The sequence below is a fragment of the Parus major genome, chromosome 7 (assembly GCF_001522545.3).
Source record: "Parus major isolate Abel chromosome 7, Parus_major1.1, whole genome shotgun sequence".
NCBI lineage: Eukaryota > Metazoa > Chordata > Aves > Passeriformes > Paridae > Parus > Parus major.
The window spans coordinates 27,848,295-27,874,064 of NC_031776.1; the positions used below are offsets into that span (position 1 = coordinate 27,848,295).

A 25,770-nucleotide genomic window follows, 5' to 3' on the forward strand; every position below is an offset into this window, starting at 1 on the left:
GGAAAAAAACCAAAAAACACAACACCAAGTCAGTCAAAATGCTAAAGATACAATTTTAGTTTACCCAACTTCCACTAGTGGCTTTTTTTTTAATAAAACACATTTTCTAAATTTTCACCCCTTTCATTTAATTGAGATTTACAGTTCAGCGATAGCATAAGCAACTGTGAATTATAAGGTGCCTCAGGCATGTCCTTTGAGAAGTAACCAGTACATAACAACTGCATAATTAAAGGCAATTTTATTAACTTTGTTGTTGATGAAGACAAACCAGCTGTGTTCTCTACAGCACTTCAGTTTTCTGTGAATTTCAGCTTCTTGCCCAAAAAGAAGCGAAACTCAGGTGCATGAAGTGCTCATGCATCAATCATGCCACACCATGACTTAGTCATTGTGTTGTCTTTGAATAATTCACTGAGAAACACTTATATTGTTGTCTGTTTTACCAACCCATTCATTTCAGAGAGACACAGAGATTTTGCATCTCTGGAATACAAAAGAGAATTTGGTTATAGCTCTTAATGTTTACTACAATGGAAGACTATTTAAATATCTATTTAAGTTTTATTGAAGTCAGAGTGATATAAATGTGTCCTTATTTTCAAGCTGTTCTTGCAAGGACCCTTGAATCGCTATAGGGAATTAGATTGGTGTTACTCATTAACACAATTTTACATTATTATCACATTTTAAGTATTTGTAAATTTTCACAAAATCCAGTCAACTCATAAATTTTGCTTTGATCAAATGTCTTTACACTCTTTGATACCTTTGAGGACAGATGAAGTAACGGAGTTCAATTGCGTATTTTTAGAACATTTGTTTGTTTTTAAAATTAATAAATGCCTTCTGGAAGCTTGACATATATTTTTACTATGTGGAGTTGTTGTGATGATAGTAAAGAGTAAACTGTGACCAAATTATGTTTCATAGTTACAGTTCTGAGTCTGTATTGTTTAAAAAGCTCTGGATTCGTTTGCTGAAGATGCTGGAAGCCATTATTTCCATTTTGTGTGTGTAATCAGTGCCTTTGAGCCTTAGTCTGTCTGCAGGGCTCTTCACAGGGGTGTCCAATGGGTTACACATTTTTGGGCCAGAGGAGTGAAGCCAGTGCTTTCACTGTATATTGGACCACTGCAGACAGAATCATAGAATGCTTTGAGTCCTTCAATTCCATGATTCAAGCAGATTTCCTAAGCTGTGGTCTACCCTGCAATATGCACAAGACAAGCCAAGGAACTTCTATTGAAGTGATTCTTTGGGATGCTGCTGTTTATCAATAAGCTCAGCCTCTTGGGCAGCTCATGCTTTCTCCTAAGAGCTGTGAATATCAAACAAGGTCAGTGTGGTTCCCATTATTTCATTTATGTGGGGCAGTTCACAGGCACAGTCCCTGAACTGACCTGCCATGGCAATTTCCCACACCTCGGATCAAACACCAGGGCCTTGGCGGGAGCACACTGCAGTGCAAGGCAGTGGAAGTCTCTGCTGATTTACCCTGTCCACAGTACCCAGTGTGGTACTTTTTAAGTACACACCTTTTTTTAAGGCCAGATTTCTCTTTTGAGCTTAATGGAAGCATTATGTATGTGCCAGGGCATTGTAGGACCCTTAGTGGACACTGATGAGCTGGATTTTGGGGGGTGAGATTCTGGCACAGTGTTTCTGTGTCACAGTCCAGAGTGAAGCATGTACACAGATCTTCACCCAGAAAGAGAAGGAAAAGAGTTTGGTTGATGTATGTGGATTCCAACGTTTCCTGCCACTTTGAGGAATGGACCAGGCACCTTATTTAGCATTAATTCAGAGGTGCCTTCAAGACTATTTTCTTTCTCCTGCTGAAAGAGGCTAAATAGTGGACAGCACTTTTTAAATTGATTTCAAAAAGAAGGATGAGCAATGCTGAGGAAACAGTAAGCACCTACCTGCCTCACTAAACTTGCTTTCATTAGAGTTTCAAGAGCTACTTAAAAAATCAAACTTGAATGAAGAAAATTTCTGCTGAATTTGCAAAATGAAAAGCCTTTTTCCTGTCTCATCATGTCAAATTCTGTGTAAGATTAGAGCAATGTTTCCATTAGCCTGACAGACTGCAGGGGTTTGCCCAAGAGTTAGCCATGAAAAGAAGTATTTCCCTGGCAGGCAGTTAAACTCTAAATTGAATTATCTTCAATGTCTCAGCGTCCAGGTGAAGAGGCTTAAAAATGTGAAAATACTCTGAAGCTACATACTTACCTTCCCACTGTTTGTTTGCTCCTCCCACTGTCCTCTCTTTTCCTCAAAGCAAGGAATATTGCAAGAATGTTTTAAAATAATCTTTCTTCTGAGCTTAAATTCAGTACAATTTCAATTTTAATACATTGCAGAATGCCTGATATTTTTGATGGATACAAATTGGATGAAAAAGCCTATTATTAACCTTTAACCAATGCCTAGCCTACTGTTTTGGACATACTTTAGGATAATGGTCAGGACTTTAGGTTCTTTTCCTTGTAAATGTTTTCTACAAGAGTGCTGTGATTATTGGGTGTTTCCATTTCTGCCGAGCACAAGCTGTGACATTCTTTAGAGGCCTGATCATCTTTAGGGGATAGATGTGCAGTCACTGATGAAGAGACAAGCCTTTAAGGGCTGCCAGCTTGGGTGTTAACATGAGAGCATTGAAAATCTCTAGTTACATATGAAACCCTCTGCTCCTAATTTCAGAAAGAAGTAGTTTGTCTAAAATAAATGGGCAAAGCAATCACTTGCTGGGTCCTTAAACTGTAATCTGCTTTAGAGACACCCAGTGCTTTTCTCTGTCACCACTTACTGAGTCTGAATGAATTAAAACCATTTCTCATTGATTGTCTATGATTCGTGAGCAGTACTTTCTATTGGCAATAAATTCTAGTTGTTAATACTTCAATGACATTTCACTTTTACATTGATTTTAGCTTAATTACATTAGGAATTGCTAATATGAACGGATGGAAAAAAGCCAACTAGAATAATTTGGAATAAGAAACCCAGCATATTCTCTGTTATAGCAGTTTGCAGTACCTGCTTCAGTTCATATACCTGAAACTTTTGCTCCTGTGTAGCCACTAGCTGGAGTATAACACAAGTAGCAGAGTACCTGTAATGCCATAATGTTTAGTGAACAACCATGTCCAGATATCCAAAAGCTGCAGTAAGAAGTCTTCAGTGCCCAACTGGGATGATGAAATCTGTGGCAGAAACATCTTCACTACATATTTTTGATAGGCCAGCTGAAAAAGATGGGCCTTATTCCAGTAAATATCACATCTTTTAATAAGTAAGTAAATAAATAAATGTCATTAGAAGCAAAGTTTTCTGTCCAATTAATATATCAAAATAAAACACAGTCCTTGAGATCCTTTACAATGTTCCTTCAATTATGTATTGATGAGGAAAATACTCGCTTCATGCTGTTTAAGGGTTGTGGTGTTAATTCTGATTGGATGGTCCCTGATTCAGATGCTGTCCTTTTCCCTTCCTTAGACAAGTATGGTGTCTGTGGAAGGCCTGGCAAAGCTTGTGGATCCTTCTCAACTGACGGATGAGTTCGAAGGGTCCTTGGATTACAACCATGATGAATGGATAGAGCTGCGTGTCTCCTTGGAAGAGTTTTTCAACAGTGCCATCCATTTATTGTCAAGGCTGGAGGATCTCCAGGAAATGTTGGCTAGGAAGGAGTTTCCAGTTGATGTTGAGGGCTCAAGAAGGCTGATTGATGAGCACACACAGCTTAAGAAAAAAGTGATTAAAGCTCCTGTGGAAGAACTGGATCGTGAGGGCCAGAGGTTATTACAATGCATAAGATCTAGTGATGGTTTTTCTGGTAGGAACTGCATTCCTGGAAGTGCAGATTTTCAAAGTCTTGTGCCAAAGATCACCAGCCTTTTAGACAAGCTGCATTCCACCCGGCAACACTTGCATCAGATGTGGCATGTCCGCAAGTTGAAACTGGACCAGTGCTTTCAACTCCGGCTTTTTGAGCAAGATGCTGAGAAGGTAAGGAGTGATTGGTTCCTTTTTTCATACTTGAAACAAGACTCTGTTTCAAGGGTGACCATTTTTTCTGTTAATGGCAACATGAGGTGTTCATCATCAATGTAAATCTCATGTTGTTACATGATACTCTTCATGTGACCCATAAAACAAATTCACCAAGCTAACTGTTGGATGTAGCAGGCATGGTAATCTCAAAGAGTAATATTTCTGTGTTGCTTTTGGTGAAAGTTAATCTGCTTTTCTGTCTCATAATGAGTCTATTTGGTAGACATTTGCACAAGAATCTGGCTTTTTTTCCCCCCAATCTTCTTTTACTAAGCTTATGAATATATTTATCTACTTGTCACAGCACCAAAAAATTTTGGGATTTGATTCACTGTGATTATTGTTTGCACTACTTGGAGTCCATGGGAAATTTCAAGTATTTCAAGTCAAGGGAATTTACTTTAGAAAATTGTGTAGTGCTAAAGCCTTGGCTTTCTTAATGCAGAAGTGCTTGGTACTTTGTTAGGTGATTTTGTGAGAAGACTTTGTTGGCACATTTAAAATTCCAGGCCACAGAGGTGGGGTATTCTCTGTGGAAGGTGCTGAGCTCTCAGACTCGTGTTTATCTAGTCTGTATAGCCATCAAAAGAACCAATCTCTGAATCTTCTCTGCTTAATGTATTATCCAGTTGTTTCTCTAATGTGCCTGGATGGACCCAGGAGGAGTTGCAGAAGAAAAGCAGATTTCATCTGCAGGGGGATCTCATGAGAATGTGTTTTTTTTTAATCAGCTACTAGTTAGTTTTATTTTAAAACACGGTGGAGAAGCACGTTGCTGAAACAATCTTCAGTACTGCAGAACTTGACATTGGTTTTCAATGCATGTACTAAATATCTCTAAGACTTGCTAGGAGTGAAAAAGCTCCATCACTGTATAATCAGTCCTCCTGTTGGGAAAACCTTGAATTCAGATAAGTCCCTAAATGAGACTCTAAAATAAAAGTCACTGCAGCATCACTCAAGGATGCATAAGAGCAGAGTTTTAATTCCAAATGCTACAATAGTAGCATTCTCCCTATTCCTTCTGTGCCATATGCCATAAGGAGGCCACTCACTTCTGTTCTTCCCAGCAGTGGCTGTACTTCAGTCAGTGCATCACTTTGGATGACCACTGCTCATTCACATAATTGTATAATTTGTTATTATTATTTATTAGTTATTAGTTTATTAGTAATAATATATTATTATTAGTGAATTATTAACATTCAGGAAGTTATCATAATTAATAATGTTAAAAGCTGAAAGGCTCTCTCATCAAGTCAGTGTTTGAGAAGTCCTTGTTGCCAAGCACTGTGGCATTGAAGGAAGTCTCCAGGGAGTTTCCTTTTTACTTCCTGCACAGGCATGAAAGGATGGTGTGATGTAAGTCTAGGCAACGTGACAGCAAAGCTCTTTGCATGTGTTATTCTGAGATTGATATGTGTAAGGTCTAGGAAAGTCAACAAATACATGAAACTTTTGAGATGAAGGAAGCAGCAGTGAGAATGTGATTTCTGCCTTTGTAACAGTGGCTATCTTGAGCAGTTCCAGTTTGACAAAACCAGGATTCTGCTCTTGTCTTCTTCATCTCCCTCATATTAACTAAACACTGGACTGGAGAGTCAGCTTCTCCCTGCTTAGGCTCTGCTTGCCTTTTCTTGACTTCTACATTTTTCCAAAGAATATAAAATATTTTCTTGTTTTATATTCCCAAATCTGTGGTTTTAATCTTCTGAGTTTGTGAGTACCTTAAATTTCTCCCGGAAGGGTTGCAGACATTTTAATGTCACATTTTGCACATGTAGACTGATGTAAAACATTGATGTGCTTTTCCTCTCTAACTGCCTTTCTCAGCTCTCTTTGAAGTCATCTGACCACCTCAGACTGGAAAGTACTTGTTTCATAAAATGTCCAGAGCTAAATCTAGTCTGAGTGCTGTCTCCACAGCAGAAATAGCCCCAGTTGTGTCTGTGTATTGGATTTTAGAGTTTCCAGGTACCTCCATTTTCTCAGTTGCATTCTACTCAGGTGTGGCAGAGCAGAGCCCAGTTACTTTTCATCTCCTGGAGAGAGACACAGCTCTTTTTGTATAACCTGGACATGTCATTTAGTTCTAATCAAATGACAGCTCTGGCAGCTTGTGAAAGCTCAAACTCCAACATAAAATTCTTAACATAAACAAGGTTTTAGGGTCTTTTAAAACATCTTTCTATATTCATTGGGTGATATTTCAGGAAACCTGTTCTAATCAAAACAAAGTGGACGAGGACTTTTCATTTTCTGGGCTTCACTGATTTCAAAAATTTCAGGTGTCCTAATTGCCTGAAAAGTTATTAAAAAAGGGGTTGGAGAAGAAAAAAGGAGCACAAGGACTAAAACATACAGTATTTTAAGAACGTTAATTTTTGAACCCTTTGGCATTACAGTACCCCAGATGTTAAAAGCAAATCAATTCACTTTTCTTCCTCCTAAAGATCCCCTGTATTGGAACATTTAGAAATGGCAGTCAATGCCTGGACACACAAAATATTTAAATTATAGGCATTACAACTTACAGAAGTCTGTAGAGTTGTGTGCTGAACAATTCTCATTATTGCCAAAATAAACAGAGGGGATGGCAGTCACAGCCTCAGCTTCTCCCACTCAAATCAGTGGGGGAGAGCAGGGCTCTCTGTAGAGAAACTTTGTCCCCAAGTCAGGGGACTGTACTTTGCTTTCCTGTACTGGGGCCAAGGGGAAGGAAAAGTGGGGCTGTCACATAGGCACCAGCAGTGCAGTGAGATTGAATCTCCAGATGGAGACTGGGAGCTCCTTGAAGCTCAAGTCAGAAGGCAGGTCAGCCATGTGGGGAGCTTTGGCAGAGGGGTGTGAGGAAGTTCACATGCTGTGCAGTGCTGACTGTAATGATCTGCTGATAAATAACACATTTCAGCTGCTGGCAAAGCCCTGACCCTCACTGTTCAACAAATTTATTCCTCACCAGCTAATGGAGAAATACGTAGGTACATACATATAATTTCGAGACTAGAACTGAGGCTTCACTTTTACTGGGTAGCACGGAAAATATTTTTAGTCACAAGTAACATTAAAAAATGTGTCCCGGTCTAAATTGAATGTTGTTTGAAACAAAAAACCCACAACCAACGTAGATCCAAGTATTAGAACTATCTGAGAAATGATACTTGGTTGGTGGAAATCTGGACAGGGAGAAGAATTCAGGCAAGAGTCCACATGTTTTGCACTTGAATAAATACCAAAAAAAGACAAAAAAATTATACTTACACTCTGTACTTTCCAGCTTTTCTGGAAATCATTTGTAACTGGCACCCAATTTGACTTTTGTAGGAATTTCCACATCATTCTGTGTTGGTTCCACACCAATTTTACTACCCCGAAATGTACGTGAATGAAAAACATCTATCATGATGTAATCAGCGTTGTCCATGTTAAGTATAAACAGTACAGTCACCATCTGGACTGAGCTGCGGGTCTGCACTGTGAGCTGCTCACAGCAGAGCAAGGAGCTGCTCCAACACTGTGGGGCTCAGCCCCAACAGGAGGCAGAGGGGGCTTGGTGTGTTCTCTCTGTCCTCACCTCCCCTTCTGCTTCCTGACTTCCTACGCAGTCCACTACCCAAAGGTGAGCTCCAAAAGATGGAGTTAGAACATGCCATAAGTGAATTTCATTGTGAGCTTGTGGTGAGAGAAACATTTTATTTGGATCAGGCCAGCTTTGTAGAAAGTCTGGTGGCAAACCACAGGCCACATCTAGTCTTCAAGGAACAGTGAAGTAGTGGGCTTACAGTCAAAACCATCAGCCCCATGTAAACCAAGGCTTCCCTTTGAAAAACATGGCTCTGCCAGTGATTTTCCCTGAGGAGCAGGCGCTGGGGAGCTGTGCAGGCTGCTGGGGCTGCTGTGGTTCTGCTGCTGTGCGGTGGCTGCAGGGACAGGGAGTGGAAAGCATGGATAACTTGCAGCTCCTACTCCACAGCGGCTGTAGCTCCCATTTCCCTGCTGATGTGACCAGCCCAGAGCTACAGAAAGATTTCAGTGAGTGCAGGAGTGATGGGGATGTGATTAACAATGCAAAGTTGATAGACAGGAGACAAATTTGGAGGGGGGTATAAGCAAAATGGTTCAGAGGAATAGGGTGCAATAACAGTTGCAGCAGTTCTGCATCCCTCTCCCTGTGCAAGTGTGGGCAGTGACTGGGCAGACACTGCCTTTCTCCTTCTCACACCCACCTCTGGCCCCTTCCTCAGTCAGGTCTCCTTAAATAAGGAACTGATGTGTTATTCTACTGAGTAGGTGCTATTAAACTCAGCCCCCATGGAGTGAAATCAAGAATATGACATTAGATTTCTCAAGGAGGAAAATCACAGATATATCAGCTGTACTTGACTCCTGTCCAGTTTCCAGTTCCAATTCCTAATGAAAATATTGGGAAGACTCCTATTAATTGTCAGTAGAAGCACATTATACCCATTAACTAAAAGCATACCCATTCTGAAGTGCCAGATAAAATTTAGGAGTTCCTAGTTTAGAACATGACTTAACACCAGGCAGAGTTAGTCTAGAACAATACAGAGAAGCTCCAGCTCAACAGCAAAGTCAGTGGAAGAGAAGAATATCCAAGAATAATCCAAGTATTTGAGCCATGCTCATACAGGTTTTGGAATATTACACATGCCAAGGGTTCATGTTCCTCAGAAGGAAGGAATGTTCTGCAAGCTACTATTTGTCTAAAAATGATTTGATGGATAATGGAATACAAAATGTGGAAATTCATGGTGTGGTTTAGGTGGGAAAAGATGGTTTTAAAGAAGAAACATTGATATCTACATGTTTGAGAGAAAGGAAACCAGCAGTACATTTGTGATTATATGACACCCACTTTAACTGTTTCCTACATTAGTTCCCCACATACTGCATTTGAAAATTCTGATTCTGTATGTTATGTAATAAAATGCATTACAAATCTGATGACATGATCCTTCTTGCTAATAGGAGGCAGCTTATTTTATTGCAGTCCATTAAGTAGAGCAATTGTAGCTGCTCTTTTAGTCAAGGGAAGCACTTCCTAGAAATGGGTCCTAGCCGACTTTCTGGAAAAGCAGTATAAGAAAGATTAAAAACCAGCTTTGCTTCCTTTTACATTCCACATCACCTCTAAGTTTTCTTCTTTTAGCAGTGTCAAAAGACCCTTGAAGTGATGCATAAAGCAAGTTTATAGAGTTTTCCTGTTTGCAACATGTCATATTAACCCTTAAGGACTTGCATAATTCCACCAGGCCCAGCACCTGGGATGGGCCCCTCTGACTGAGATAAAATCCACTTAGTGAAGGACCATTTCCCCTCTCTTATTTCACTGCTGGAAGCACTTGGTTTCTTTGATCTGTGTTATGTGCCATATATACAATCGCCTCCAAGGTTTCATGTGAATCATTGGTTTACAATTACTGTGAGAGGGATGTGTCCCAGGGAGTGAGAATGGGAAGCTATGAGGAGAGTTCTGAGAAGGTGACAGAGGAACCTTTCATATGTGAAAGGAATAAAAAATGAAGGAGTTCTGGGGAGGTGGTTAATTAGAACTGGGGGGGAGGCTGGAAGTGCATTAAGAGGAGACAGAACCACCGTCAAGATTAATAATGAGTGCACATCTGAAGTACATATGCCCCATGTGCTGTTTGACTATGAAAGGATTTGTATTGAATGAATGGTATTTAGCAGTTAACAGTAATAATCATACAGGCACGATAATAATGGATTAGACACGGATTTTTGTATAGGATTTAGATTTCATTTAAGTTACGTGAGCGCTGAATTGGTGTGCAGAACTCAGCATGCTCTGGATTTTCCATCTTAGTACTTTTACCATGAATATCACAGTGAGTGAGCATTGCAATAAGGAGATTTCCTGGAGACTTTGAACACGGGGGATGCTGTTAGACCTGAGGTCTCCATAAGACTTCTGCTATAAAAGGAGTCAATAAGCTTAGTGTCTTCTGCAGAGATTTGACTGAGGGTCTAAGTGAGATTAATTTAAGCATGTTTCTGTCATCCTTAACCTATTTCAAGTGTCTGTGTAGAGAAAGGATAAGGCCTTAGGGTACAGATACTGCCTGGGAAAGGCACTAAACTGCCTGTCCATGTTTGTGAACAACCACGCGTTTGCAGAGAGCTTTATAAGAGTAAGCAAGAATTTACTGCTGAGCATAAATGAAATATCTTACCCATAATTCCAGAAAAAGAGTTCTCAGAGGACCAACTTGTTGGAGGTACCTACCCCTCTCAGCCCAAAGCAACTGTTTCTCTCTTTAGGTGAAAGAACTCAGTTTCAGGTTAGTTTTAGCTGTAGCCCTGATCTGGTTGCATTTTGGTGCTGGAAGTCTCCCTGAGCTGTCTGCTAAAAGCACAGAGGCCTGGTCTTGCAAAGTAGAGAAAGTTTCAGCTGCTGTTGAAATCTGTGAAGGACTCGAGGTCTCTATGAGAGCACCCAGTGACAGCCCTGAGTGAGCTGGAGCAGTGTGGTGTTCCCTGGTACCATCTACTGGCTCTGGCTCCAGCCCTGCTGCTGGCAGGGTCACCCATGGCCACCCACTGATGGTAACGAGACCATGTCTCCATCTGTCCTTGCTGGTGTCTCCATCCCAGGATTCCAACTGTGTTAGTTCATATTTGCAACATTATGGGCAGCCTGATTTGCCAGGGCTTGCAAGGGTCCTGATATATGAATAACGAGCTTTGAAATCAATTTCTGACAGAAATGGTTCTTATTTTTATTGTACAGAATAAATACAAAGATCTCTACATTTATGGATCTGGAATAGACATTGCTCAAGTGTCTTTGAATTTAGTCAAAGTATTTTAAGTTGCCATAACATCTTTGTCTTTTTTTATGCAATGGACTCTCAAAGAGAGCACGTAGTGTCTGTTCTCTCCTGAAACCTTGTTTCCAAATCTGGTATCTTCTCTCCCATGCTGCCAATGAAAAATGCTTTATTTTATAATCTGAAGTTTCCCTTAGCATATGGTGCCTTTTTCTTGCTATAGAGATTCTCACTAGACAACTGTTCATAATAAAATCAGGCCTGGGATGCCAGTGCTGGGAAGGAAAATCAGCTATCAGCCAAAATAAGCTGCCATGTGAATAGAAGGTCATCATCTTATCCCATGCTTTGTACTTAAGCCCACTCTGAAACTAAAACAGCAGAGGGCAGGCCCCATGCTCAACAAGAAATGTTTTCTCTGACACATCATTTCTAATACAGGCAGAACACAGAAAATAAGTGCAGATAGGTTCCTTACTTGTTGGATTGGCAGACACCATCTTACAGTATCAGATCATAAAATGTTGGAAAGATGATTATATTGGTGATAGGGGAAGGAAGCTTGAATTGAGACTGAGCTGGTGCATAAAAAATAAGCAGTTGAGTGCATGCTTGTATGATATCTATTACAGCGAGATCCTGAATTTGACTCTGATGTTGTTGTTTCCAAGAAATGCAGATTTTTAGTTGAAAATGGCCCTTGGAGAGGTAAGGGTATGAAAACATTCCTGTGGAATACATATGTATATCCACAGCTGATCTGGGTTGCTTTGGCAAATACTGGGAATATTCTGCTTCACTTAAGCTCTTTTGAGCAATAACTCTTCTGATAGCATCAATCAAGGTCAGACAAAGGATCAACACGGGAAGTTCATATCAAAGGGGGAAACTGTACATCTGTTCTTAAAAATCTGTGTATTTCCCCAGATGAACCTATGCCAGCTTTAATCACTTGTATTTAATTACTTCACACTTCCTAGAACAAAAGAGGCTCTAATAAACAGGTGAATTGAAAGCATGTTGCAATAAATCTATTGTAGCAGGTTTTAATTAATTTTCAGTGTTTATTCAAATGTGTTCTTTATCATGTTTCTTTTCTGTAGCATTTTAAAATAATTGAATTTTTGCTACTGAGTACTGTTTCTGCTTTGTCTTGAAGCACATCAGTACTTGCTGTTATGGGTGAACCACTATGAGGTGTTCTGATGCAGCTGGATCAGAACTGGAACAGTATGATGATGTACTGATATTTTCTGGAAGCTCAGGGATTTCCTGTATTACTGGGTTTACCTGGTCTCAGAAGTTTTTATTTTTTTTTTTAACAAAGCAGATAAAAGAACAGAGTTTGCCTAGAAGCAGAAAAAACATTATAACAAGGGGTGTTTGTGCACAGAGCGTGATGACAGTTCCTTGTGATGCTGTGAGTGTAGATGTCATGTGCTAAAGAGATTTCATAGTGGGATCATCACCTTCCCTTTTGGAAGGCTCTGAGAGTGACAGCTAAACTGTGTCAAATCTGCCATTTCCTCCCATGGGCACCAAAGAATCACTGGGGAGCTGTGGGGGCAAATCTTCAGCATCTAGAACAATAAATTACTTGCAAACCCCTTCATCTTCAAGAGGAGGATGAATCCTGCATAGCCTGCATCTCTCAGTTCAGAACCTGCATGCTGGCACTTGCTGTCTTTGCAGGCTGCAGTTCTGAATTAAAGATGCAGTGAGCTGACATCTGCTCACTTTAATCGGAAGTCGCCTTCTGACAGGTTGCTAATGGCATCCACAATTTGTTGCCCCCAATCTAAAGTGAAGAGTTGTCAGAGCGAGAAGTAATCGTGGTGGGCTCTGTGGGAAGTGTTCATTACTTTGACCACTGCTGGTCACACTTAATAAGATCCTGTTCTTGGTACCTGTAGGAAAAAAAAAACACCCACTAGATTTTTGCAAGATCAGGAGATCATTATAGAAGTTATTAACTTTCCTCAAAGCACAAAAAGAACTCGTTTCTGCTAATTGGACTGTAAAAGAAAAAAGCCTTCATTATTAGTGATGTTCCAAAGGAGCTTGCAGCTTTTCCACCATGTCAAGCTTGTACCCTGCATTTTCCTATTTATCAGTCAAGACCAGGGGGTTTTCTCTTGTGTGCCAATAGCATTGTGAACGTTTGCTTTTCTGCCCTTCCATCCATCAGTAGAAAGATTGGAGACAAAGCTAATAACCATAGGACAAATTCACAAGTACACACTGACTGCTTTGTGTTACTCCTACAACTGAAAGCATCTACAAACCCCATTTTGCCATCTGGTTTGAGGAAGTGTGGGATTGCCTTGCCTGCTGAGCAGAGCAATACAGGGATCGGGGTAAATACATATATCAGAAATTCTCTTCCTTGTGGCTGTTATTCTGGTGGTGAATGTCACCTTCCATTGCTGTACCCATCACTTCTTTCTCTGTGGCAAAGGGGCAGGACCTTTTTTGTAGTCTCCTGTTGACATTTCTGTTTCTCCTGCAACAAGTCTGCTGCTAATGGTCCAAGAGCTCTGAGGGTACGAACTTCCTCCCTTAACACTTCCATGACCTGAGTTCAGACTCCAGAAACAAAGAACACAAGAATCTTCTGAAGGCATTTGTGCTAATTTTTCAGATGTGGACAGCTGTCCATCAGGAAGGGCAGTCATCTGCCAGACACTGATTTCTGTTGAGTGGATTGGCGCTGTAGCAGCAAAATTAAGTGCAAAGGATGCATAGTTCAAAGCTAAAAATTGGGAATTAAAAGCCACAGGGGTTAACTGCCTTGCCTCCTGTGGCACAGGAAGCCTGTCCTGCAGTGGGAGTCCTGATCCTATGTGTAAAATAAACATCTCAGTGCTTTCCTTCTTTCTCTATTAATTCATTCTGCCCTGTGCTGCCAGATCCGCTGGGTTTTTTTCTTTTACTGGAAGATAAATATGTTGCCTCCACAGCACTTGGAATTGAACCTGATCTTTTTGATGGGAATGTAAAAACAGCAAGAACACCTCGCTCCGCCGCTGCGGCTCAGGGTGAGGAAGAGTTGCGCGTTTCCTCGATGCTGAGCGTGCCCTGTGGCACAGTCACAGCCTCTGGGGCCGCTGCGTCCCATTGATGCTGGAGCATCCAGCCCAGCTCGTGACCCCGGAGTGTCAGGGGCACAGCACTGCCCGAGCCATGGCGCAGTTCCTGCTCTGTTTTCCTCGCTGCCCGTCCCTGCCTGTGAGGAAGCGGCTCCGCTGCGGCTGGAACTGGAACATGGTGTGCTCTGCTATTTGTAGTTTCCTGCCGCCGACACGGGATACGCACTTACTATTCCTCCTGCTTCCTCCTTGAGCATTAGAATGGGTCCAAAAATAATTGAAGGCAGTATGTTCTGATGGAATATTTTTGCATTTGCAGAAATTTCCTCTTTCTTTCGCTTGCCAATTTTGATAGGGAGCATTTTGAGACTGTTTCAGCATCTACGACTTGGCACCTCTGGGAGGCACAGGACTGCTCCTCTGATCAGTAAGGCACAAAAATTAGTTTTGGCACCTGAACAAAATTAAAACTCATTTTTAAGGATGATTATAGCATGTTTTAACCACAAAGTTCTGGTTTAGCTAATGAAGATGAGAAGACCCAAATGATCTAGAGGGCAAGAAAGCCCACACTTTTAGAAAAAGATGAGAAAGCTGTTATTTTATTCTTTATTGCTTTGATCCTCAAAAAGGTTAGGTGTTAAGAGACTAGCTGTCAGGAAATAATGTAATTAAGCTGTACATGAGGTTCACAGATTTATTGTGCAGCATCTTTTAGATGTAGCCATGTGATTATTTTTAAATTAATGTCTTCCTGGCCCGGCTGAAATGCTTTCAATGGCCCACACTTGGCAGAGCTTGGGGTCTTAAAAACGTGTCTTAAATTACCCTTCACATCTATTTATAGGGAACAGATAAAGGTGGGTGAACAGCTGAGAGGTTGTCTTCTCTGGTGAGGGCTGAAGAGGAAAAACCAGGAACATGGTCTGTGGATAGCTTCCAGAAGTATCAGTGTCATTTTAAACCAGGTGTCCCTGACTTTTCTTCTTACAAAGTGTGCACATTACAGAGAAACGAATTCAGAAATATTTTCTTGAACCCTCGTGTCTTGCAAGACCCCTCTGTATTATTTGGCACCAGAGTCCTGGATGCCTCATGTCCTGCACAGGTGCTGAAGAGGTGTCACAGAAAAAACAGTCTTGAATTGAGGAATTTTGCTGGGTTTAAAGCTTATGAGCACAGACTTTTCATCTTGATTTGGGTGTTGAAAGGAAAAAGCAGGACACACTTCCATAAACACATACTTTTCACCAGCTTAAATTTCCCTCATTTTTGTCTTGGTTTATACCCAGTCCATCAAAAGTTTGTTTGGTGAGCAACAGGGCATGTCAGGGATAATATTCACATAAGTTTGTTTTCACTGCTGTTACAGCTATTCTCTGATTCTTATTTTGATTTCTGCTGTTGTGCCTTAGAGTTCCTGCTCTGACATGGGCCACTCCTCTCTCAGGTGTGACCCCACAGTGTGTCTCCAGCACAGTGTCCCTCAGCACCCCTCATTTTCTTTCCCTAACAGCTTGTATCCAGGTGTTGTCTGGCTGATGGATGTTCTGGCAGCATGGTCAAGCTCTGGCATGTGGTGATTCTCCCTGATGGGGCCTCCCCTGGTGCCAGGGCTGGTAGGAGGTGGGTGGTGGCAGCTCAGGATTCCCTGAAGGCCACCTTGTGAGATCCAGGAGCATTGCCAAGGGTCAGTCAGACCCAGTGCCAGCTGCAGAGCCACCTGTGCCACTTCACCAGGTGCAGACACTGTCTGCCCTCCCAGCTGCACAGGTTTGCCAGAGGCAAGGGGAAACATTGAACTGGTTGATTTATGGAATGGGTTAGGGGGACTGGGCGCCCCAAAGCCCAGTGGAAAGCTGACATCCTCAGCTTTCCAACCATACAGAGATCTCAGCACCAGCCATGAAGCACTTTGGTATGTCAGGTGTTTAAAGCTGTGGTTACTCCCAGCTGCCTCTCTGGGCCTCAGGCAGATGTGGGTTTGCTAGGGGAAATGCCACAATTCTTGTACAAACCAGCAAACATCTGTCTGGCTGTTTTGTTCTTACTGGCAGCTATTTGGAATCACAGGAATGTCACACATTCAGCCAGGAATAGAACCAGGGTCTGTAACAAAGTCACCAAACTCCTACAGCGTTTTCAACTGAATGAAAATTTCTTCTGAAAACTGAGAGGGAGATCCCCGTCTTGGGGGGAAATTTTCATAATTTACACTGTGTTTTCTGTTCATGTGGCTGTTCTCTGTTTATATCTTTTAGTATTACATTTTCTATCCAATCAATGAATTAATTTCCACTTAGACAGCAAGCAGTTCTCTGTAGATGATCTGTGCCTAGAGAAGGCCATTTCCATTTTGAGGAACAGAAAATCCTTTCCAGGAATGCCTGAGTGTTTGATGGTACTAAGTGTGGTGGAAAGGTGCAATATCTCAAAAAGCAAGCAAACAATGCAGATGTATAAAATACGCCCAGATGTCATTAGTTGTGTTTATGTGTTCAGGAACTGTAATTTTCTCCCACCTTCAACAGTAAAATTCATACTTCTCTATTCAACACTGTAGGAATCACATGCCTTACTTTGTGCATGGCTGTGGCTTGATATGTGTCAGGAAAAAAATACACAGATCTCTTACTCTGGCATTTAATAGGAACATTCAGTGTGAGTATGTTGGAAATGGTGCTCTACTATAAATACAAAGCTATTTGTCACGTCACACATCTCGCTAATTTTCTAGTGGGTTGACAGTTGGGCCCATTGTCTGGAATAATTTAATGTGCTGTAGCCTTACTGTACTCTGTGAATCATATACACAGATATTCATGATGGAAAAACTGTGTTCATGCAGCATTGAGGTTTACACAAATACAGCTGTGGGTCTGAATCTTCAGCTGGTGTAAATTGGCCTTGTTGGAACGACACCAATTTATCCTGGCCGTGGACTGCGCCGAACACATGTGAAAGGGAAAGATCTGGCAGAAGTATTGGCTTGTCCATCACCATCTGTAAACACGAGACAAACACAAAAACAAACACAACGTTGTGTTTAGGCCCTGGCTTAGCAAAGCATTTAGATGTATGCAGAGTTCTATTTTAAAGCTACAAGTGCTTTGATTTAATTAAGGCTGTATTTATAAAGTGGCAACAGGAATTACAGCAGATTGGAATTTATTTTTTTTGTTGAAATGGTTTTCATAATATTTGTTGGTTTATGAAAAAATATTAAATGCGCTATCAAAGTTTTCTTTAAGTCCAAAATTTATTCTGGAGCCACTAGCCTCCTACCTGAGAACAGCCATTTTCCTGGTGACTGTGGAGGTACCCAACCTACTGCAAGTGTCCAGTGTGCACTGGTGGACATTAATAACCAACCTCACTGCCAGCTTTGCCACAGCCCTGCTCTGGCCTGCCCTGCTGAGCCAGACACTGGTCCATCAACTCATTTTGTAGCCTGAGCTGGGACCTTCCTCATTGCTGTGGACCTTGTGATGTGGCCATGGGGCTGTGTCTGAGCCTGCTTACCCTCACCGGGCCTGATCCTGATCTGCTGGTTGACTTTCTAACTTTAGCTTGGACTTGTCACCAGAACTTGTGCAATGTCTTCTTGCTTACAGATGGTTGCTGTCAGCTGTAAACCCCAGGGGCTGTCAGACTGGCTCTGGTTAATGAGGCCCCTGTTCTACCTGCTATGTCTTTGTTTCTGGCTCCTTATCCATGAGGGACCAGCTAGCCTGGACAGCCAGTTTCAGTCCTCTGTTCTGCTGAATTTAGCTCCGAGACTTCACTGGAGGGGTTTTTCTGTATTCCAGGTAGAAGTCCTGGTTCTTTCGACTGTTGGCATTTCCCATGTGTTCCTTCACGGGCATGTTGCACTTCTGCTGGCCTTTCCCAGACGTTTAGGTGACCTAGACATATGGCTGGTTCCAATTAAACTGTAGTTTTGATTCTAGTCTGGAGACATTGGGGGAGTTTCTTGATTGTCTCTTGTAAAGTTAGCTCACATGCAATTCTTTCCTGGATCATGCCCTTGCATGTCAGTGTAGACTGTGTGTGTACCACAAATCTGTTGCTCAGTATTCTTTTGTTCAAATACTGGCTAAATTCAATTGCAAAAGATGTGAGAAATATGCCTTGATTTTTGTTTAATGGAGTTGTTGTGAATACTTGAACTCCCTTAATGAGATAGGAATAGACCTTGTAGCTGGAAACTTTTTAAACCTCAAGAGAGGGACTCTGGCAGTTACTGTTCTGTGTGTGTTATTATTTTGTTTATATTGTGGAAACATATAAAAATGAACTTGCTTAGCTGTAGATGCTCTTAGAGTGGAACTTTCCACTTTCTCTTGTAGATTATTCTGGGTAACACTGGCTGGACAATTTTGAAAATACAAAATGCACATGGACTCTTAAATGGACCTCCCTTTAATAAGCAATGTATGCTTACCTCCAGCATTTCCCAACCTGTGAATCATGGATATTAAGTTCCTTAGTGGTTGGTAAAGGTATTTGGTTAAACAGATTTATTCTTTGATGACCTTAAGTGGCTACAGTGCTTGCCTTGAAAAAAAATTTATGGGGTCCACAAATAGGAAGACATTGGAAAGCACTAATCTAATAGGGATTTCATCTGACATATATTTAGTGATTTACCCTCTCCACAAATATAGGCAAGACATTCTTTTATATTAACATTTTTTTTCTCTTTGTTAGCAGTACATGGAGGCATGGTGAGAGAATGCATTTATGACTACCTGGATTTCAAAACCCTGCCTCATATTTTCCCTAAATGCTCTTGAACTTGTTCTTATTCAGAATATCACCCGAGTTGTGCTTGTCAGAGCAAATCATATAAACACTACTGGTCTTCATCAGTATTTGTGCAGGGAACTACCAGGAGAAAAGATAGTGAGGCAAAGCAGAAGGTACTGACGTTGATCCAGCAGCTGTTGCTCTCCCATTTTTGTATCTCCTTTTCTAGAACTGATGCCAGATGCACTGTACAAGTTATCCTAAATGATGTCAGCTGGAGTATTTCCAAAAAAGAAATAAAATCAACATTTCACAAAGTCCTTAGGGTTAGTCCTTAGGATCTTAATTGGGATTGAATGATATCCATGAACTAAAACAAGTACAGAGAAAGGAAGGCTATGTATCTTAAGCTTCAAAAGAGCTGGGCTGTAGTAAGACAAACAGCACAAGAGACAATGACCCTGCCTGGTCCACAGTTTAACTGGAAAATGTTCAACACCTGGGAGAACTTTCCAAACTTATTGGGAAGTGTTGACCTAAGAGAAAATGTGTATAAACTGGACATGAGCCTTGTGTAGATCAGAGTATGTAAAGAGCTCAGTAACAGGAGCAGAAAGTTTTTGGAATTGCTTCTCATAGGAGGAGCTGAGCTGTAGCCCTTCACTAGTTTTCAGGTGGAGCTTCATCTCTTTATGAAAGGAAATTTTATCTTGTGGTTGGCTGCCAAAAACAGTGATTGGACTTGAGCAGAATATCCCTTTGGAACTGTTTTCTTTATATGCATCCTATATTGTTCCTCAAGATGACATGGCTATAATGGTTATCATTCTGCCCTTAATTAACCATATGAGTTTGATATCTATGGCTGAGAACTTAGAGAGATGATTTGCTACATGCCAGTTCATAATTAATTCCAGCCCTATTATGGTGTTCAATAGATTTGGGATTTGTTATTTCCAGCATGTATAAACAATTTCATTAATAAATATATTCAGTTCACTGGCTGCCAAGGCCATGAGGGCTGTAATTCTCCCATCAATACTGCTGGCATAGGGTGTGCTGCCAGCCATGTGCTGGGCACATCAACCTGTGCTGTTTCTGCACCACTGTGTTCAGAATCCAGTGCTAATGCTCCTCAGCAGGCACTGACAAAAGCCAGAGAGCAGAGGTTTTTATCTGAAATTATGTTATAAATCTCATTTTAGCTGATGTGGAGCTGGACTGTGCACAGCCTGCATACATGCTGTTCCATATCCGTGTGTTTCTTGTCTCTTCTCAAACAGCTGTTCTCACCCTGTACTCACTGGCCTGCCAGATGTTACAAATCCAGGAGAAATATGGAGTCACATTCTGCCTCTACAGGACTTACTCATGACCAGCTTGAGACCTGCTGTTTGGTCTAACACTTAACCTGGATTTTCTAGTAACTCATCAACTATGATGACAAAACATGAGGTTAAGAACTCATTGTTGCCAGCAGGGCTGATGCTGGAGATGTGATCTGATACCCTAATCTCAAGTGAAGTTACCTCAAGACCACATCTGTAGTAATTACTGGTGCATATATGATCACTAGTGACAGTGGGGTTAGATCCTTTACAATGCATGGGGAAGAGACCCTTTGGATCATGCTTATTTCTTCTGACTCTCATAAAAGACTAATTTCCTTAATTAGATGTAGCACTTAACATTCTTCAGCATATGCATTCCATTTTCTTTATGTATTGTTAGAAACGGGACTACAAGAGATAATCACACTGAAAGTTTATCTTTTTAAAATGTGCTTAACCCCTCCCCCTGCTTCTCAGTCACTGGAAAACTCCTAATTACTTAACTGGTCTCCAGATTATCTACAGCAATGTGGAGAAGTGCCAGTCTGGGAGACATTGAGGACATCTGGTTCACATGTTTTCAGTGATGTAATGTCCAATCTTAGTTATTCTGTGCTGCTGTTTAGTGTGAATTCATGACTGCAGGAGTGATTAGAAGGCTTGAGAGCAAAATTATTTCACTGGCAGTCAGCATGACTCCAACTAAGAAGTAAGTCACAGGAATAATTAAAGATCCATTAATTTTGCGATAATCACTAGACAAGGTTTGTTAAGAGTTGTTTTCATGGGTGGGATGAGATCAATTGATACAGTGCTGTATAGCAATGTTAGAGCGACGCAGAAAATCTGTTTGCTGAGGCACTCTATCTGGCTTAAACTGATCTCATGGGGCACATTTTCCACTCTTTGATATTTATTGTACTAAAAACTCATTCCTTTGACAGGGGGAACTTACTTGTAAAGGTTCTTGAACATTTTTCCAGGAGCCCACATCAGCCCCTTGAAAATTGGGCAGTCCTCGCAGGGTTGAGAGAAAGCAGTTGTTGGGTCATTGCCATGTTCACATCCGTAATGGTGCATTTTAATTAAACAAACAAGGCAGCACACTTGCTTCAGGAACACAGGAAACATCAGAGTTTCTCATGTGGAAAACAAGTTTCACTTGAAAGCTTTCAGGAAATATTGCTGCTAATATGGGACGGGCCAGACAATGTTGACAGACCTTCATATCGAAACCTCCTGGCCAAGCATTGCAAACTCACGGCACCATCATAACTCACGTTTCATTTGGTGTTTTCAGAGTCTCAACTTGGGGTTATATTATTATGAGAAAATTGTTTAAGACCATTTTAGAGTTTTTGGTCAAAGAAAAAAAGTTTGAAAACACAATCCATTTTATCTCAGAAGTAAATAAGACCCCATTTTTAGGTATTTCTTTATTTAAATTCTGTCATTGTCAAGGAAATTTTGTGAGCTGTGGTACTGTGTAATACTTACATTTCTCATCATTGAGGTCTGTTGCTCAGTGTTACTCAAAATTCTTGAAGGACATCCTTTAAACTGGTGTATATTTCAGTTGATTTAACAAGACAAAAAAAGGCAAATCATCTCTTAAACTTTCTTTTTTTCTTAATAGTTTATTATTTTACATTAAAAGGGAGAAGCATGGTTTTACTTAAGCTAGATTCTCATCCGGCAATATGTGTATAGATTAGATAAAGGAAATGCTCCCTATCCACAGAACAATAGATTACTTGTTTAAATTATTTGTCTTAAAAATATCCTGATTCAACTTTGCTGAGCACAAAATATTAAATTTACTGTTTATTTTTAGTGGATTCCTGCCAATTTTCTTCTCCCTGACTGTCTTTAGATTGTTTAAAACATTAAAAAAAAATGTTCTCATCAAACATATATGTACTTACAAGAAATCTCTGTTGGTCTTTCCGCAGAAACATAAAATCTTGTTGTTAGGACATGAACTTTGTTGTTATGGAATTTTCTTTTCTTTATTACCTTTATATTTCTCCTGTCCTTTTTTTTTTTTCCTTTAAGCCCACAAGCGTAGCAAATTATTTTGTGCTAATGTTGCTTATTAAATCTTCATAAAGTGAGAAAATGGAATCCAGTGAGAAAGCTTTAAATGTCTCTTCAGGTGTAGTAGGTAATTTAATTCTGTTTAATTGGCAGTAATGTTTGAAAACTCTGACCTCACCCTTGCAAAAATGTTACTTATATTTCCTGAAAAAATGGTGATAGGCCTGATCAGCTCCATTGGTAGAAAAGTATTTGTGTCATTGAAACTACTTTAGACTTGTACCTTTGTAACTTGAACCGAAGGCTTTTGGCTTTTAGGACTATCAGAAAATACAACAGAAAATGCAAGGCTGATGTAGACACTAGAGCTGCAAGTGTATTTTCATAAATAGAAGATTAAGAAGTCAGGCATATGTGACAGTTTTTTGGACCCAGGTCAGTGCAGTGTGTCTGGTGACACTTGGAATGTTTATTTGCCTTTTGTTGAAAGGGATATTCAGTGTTATTTTTTCAAATCCCCTCCGTACGGCAGAGCAGTCCCTTGCTGGATTGAGTGCTCAGTGTGAAATGTTGTTTTTCCTGCGGGAATCTTAGGTGACCCATGCAGGGCCTTTTCTCTCCTCTCCTCTCAGGAGCATCGTCTCCACAGGGAGTGGGGAACTGACCCTGAGCAACTACAGCAACAGAGCAGGGGCTCTGAGTGTTCTTCAGCTGTCACAGGTCAGAAATTGCTATGCAGTGCTAAAGAACAAACCAGCTTTTTACTGGAGGACTTGTAAATGTTATAACAAAGATCTGGACTGGTATTTTGACCCTAAGGTGGTCACTTAGAAGGTGCATCACTGCCTTTTTACCTTAAAACACTTTCTCTAACACCAGGGACTGAACTGACCTGACCTCTGCAGCCTCTATAATTAGTTTTTCTCTTTTATAATGATTTAATGAGAAAAGGGATATTTGTTGTTATTATTATCATCATTATTATTATAATTATTAAAGAGTCCTTATTAATGGACAGTTCCCCAGCTTACTGGGATGGAGATATGGAAACATGGTTTTAAAGGGATCCTGAAAAAAAAGTGTTTGCAGAAAAGATGTGAGATTGCAGTTGCCTGCAGAGCTGTAGTCGGGAGTAAAGAATGAAAGGTTCTCACTTTGAGTGCATTTAGTCTCTAACACAACACAGAACAAGCTTAAACATAAATGCACTATCTCTTAGCTGACTTGTGACAGCTTATAATGAATGAATGTGCTGCAGATTGAAATGTCACACTGACGTGCTTTTGAATAAGAAATAAGTTTCATCAGCTTTATTCAATATATTTCTATCTGTGTCTGAAGTACTGAACGATCCATTTTCCTTGGGAATACATTTAGAAGTGGAAGAAGTTGAAATGTGTGCTCTCTATAGATATTAATAAAATCCTTTTTTTTTCTTTTTTTTTTTTCCTTCTCTTGATTCCCAAAAATAATAAGTGGGAGATAGGCTCGGTTCTGGCTTTGAATTTAGGAAGACCTAGGAAATAAAAGTGTAGGAAGTCAACTGGCTATTTGAATGTAATATTTGGAAACTTTGTATATAGATAAAAGAGAAAGGGGTTTGAGAAAATCACATGGGTAATCTTTATGGACTTTTTGGTCCATTTGTGAATTAAAAATACTTTATGAACTGCTAGATCATTGGTCAATGAAGGAACCCCTGATTATAGTTCCCTCTGCTGACATCTTTCTATATATGATATTCCTATTGCTTATAGGAAAAGACTGTGGGATCAAGCTTACTGAGGAACAAGTTTAATAATTTTTTTTCCTGACCTATCATTCTGTTAGTAGTGAAGTTTGGTGATAGCTTCAATGCTTCCATTGCTCAACAACAGTTTATTTTAATAAGGATCATAGCTGAGATGCTTTTGGCCGTGTTGCATACACATCTATCTCAGAAGAGGATTTTTATATTTTGTACTGTCTCTTACTGTTTCCCTCCTTGTCTAACTCTGTTTTTTTTCCCTCTCCTTGCATGAACCCTTCTAGATGTTTGACTGGATCAGCCACAACAAAGAGTTGTTCCTGCAGAGTCACACAGAGATCGGTGTGAGCTACCAGCACGCCCTGGACCTGCAGACACAGCACAACCACTTTGCCATGAATTCCATGGTGAGTTGAGCAGCACAGGAGGGAGGAGAGGGCCAGCACAGGGGGCCACCCCCAGTGCACAGGGGACCCGTGAGAGGTGGTGTAAGGAGGGTCAGGCTGGCTGGCCACCCAGACACTGATGTATGGTAACTTCCTTGACTTAAGAGCAGCACAGTCCTGCCGAGTTTGTTTACATTTCGGAGAGCAAATACAATATATTTTAAGTTTTCAACATTTCTTTGACTGGGAATTAATGAGAGCTGTAGGATACACTTTAATAATTTATACTTCTCCCTCCACACCCTGCTAAGGTACTTTTCAAAACCTTGAAAGGAGACACTAATCAAGCTGTGAGTTGTGGCCACAGTGGGATTTTGCCTTTTTCAGTTGTTAATTGGTCAGAACTTTTGAATGCAGCTCAATTTACCTTTCTTTTTCAAAACAGAAAAATCATCATTATACCTTTATAAGTGCTTTACTCATTTTCTTATTCTTTCCAGACATAAGGTATTTGTCCTGGAAGGTGCCCAGCTTTCAGCACAGAAATGAGGACAGGGTGTATTGATATTTTGATCATTGCAGTGGGATGGATGGCAGAATGCATGTATACCCCCTGCTGCAATGCACAGTGCAGAGATGAGCCCTCTCTGAACACTCTCAGTCAACTAGAGCAAAGCTTGCCCTGAGTAAACCACTCCAGCAGGTGAACCTCCTCCTGCTGTGCAGGGTCAGGCTGCAGCTGCATGGGGGCTGACACCTCACAGGTGGTTGAAGTTGATGCTGTAAATCACTGGAGAGCCACACCTGCTCTGCTGCCCAGAGCGAGACACTGCAGGGCAGCTGTCTGAAATGGGAACAGGAGAGCCCGACTACCCGAGGAAGTTACAGACCCCACACTGCTTTCATAAGGTTACAGGCATTAACCCTGGGATTCTGGCCAAATTCCAGGTCAGGTAATTAACTTCTCTGACCTGAATTCCACAGGCCACTTCCACCTAGCTAGCTATTCCCCACTTAAAGCACTGTGCCTCACTAGGGCATTGCATAACAGTGGGAGATGAGAAATGTTTATTATGCCAATTAATGTGTTTATTGTGATTATATCTGAACAGAGCACTGAAAACCAGGCTTTAGGCACTTGATAAACTTGCCATCACAGTGCCATCTAGCAAAATCCAGGGTAACACTGCTTCCATATAACACTGATGCTCTCAGAGTCTCAACAAGTAAATGTGTCCCGGAGGTTAGTGCATTAAAATTCATTTGACTTATGAAAGATGCAAATTTGCTCATAATTCTTCAGAAATACCATTAGAAGAGACAAGCTGGAGGATCTCCCTTTATCCCTTTTAGTGGTAATAATACCACAAAATATGGTAATATAAAATAATATTGTCTACTATTATTTTCTTAAAATAACTGGGAGTTAGGCTTGGAAAGCGATCATTGCTGTTAATAGAAAATTAATGATTTTTCTAGAAATTTGATTAATAATTTAGCTGGATCTTTTTTACATGCAATACATCAGCAACTGTTGGATTGAGAATAGCTCAGCTG

At 40.7% G+C, this 25,770-nt stretch overlaps 1 protein-coding gene across 14 annotated transcripts in view; it reads left to right on the forward strand.

Annotated features, from left to right (window-relative positions):
• The window catches only part of KALRN (kalirin RhoGEF kinase), a 470,986-nt gene that overhangs the window by 190,063 nt on the left and 255,153 nt on the right, over positions 1-25,770 (forward strand). For all 14 annotated transcript variants that reach the window (XM_019007406.2, XM_019007405.2, XM_019007391.2 and 11 more), the window contains 2 exons: positions 3,505-4,017; positions 24,112-24,234. In XM_019007406.2, the coding sequence (XP_018862951.1) occupies positions 3,505-4,017; positions 24,112-24,234 (636 nt within the window). The remainder of the gene's footprint in view (positions 1-3,504; positions 4,018-24,111; positions 24,235-25,770) is intronic.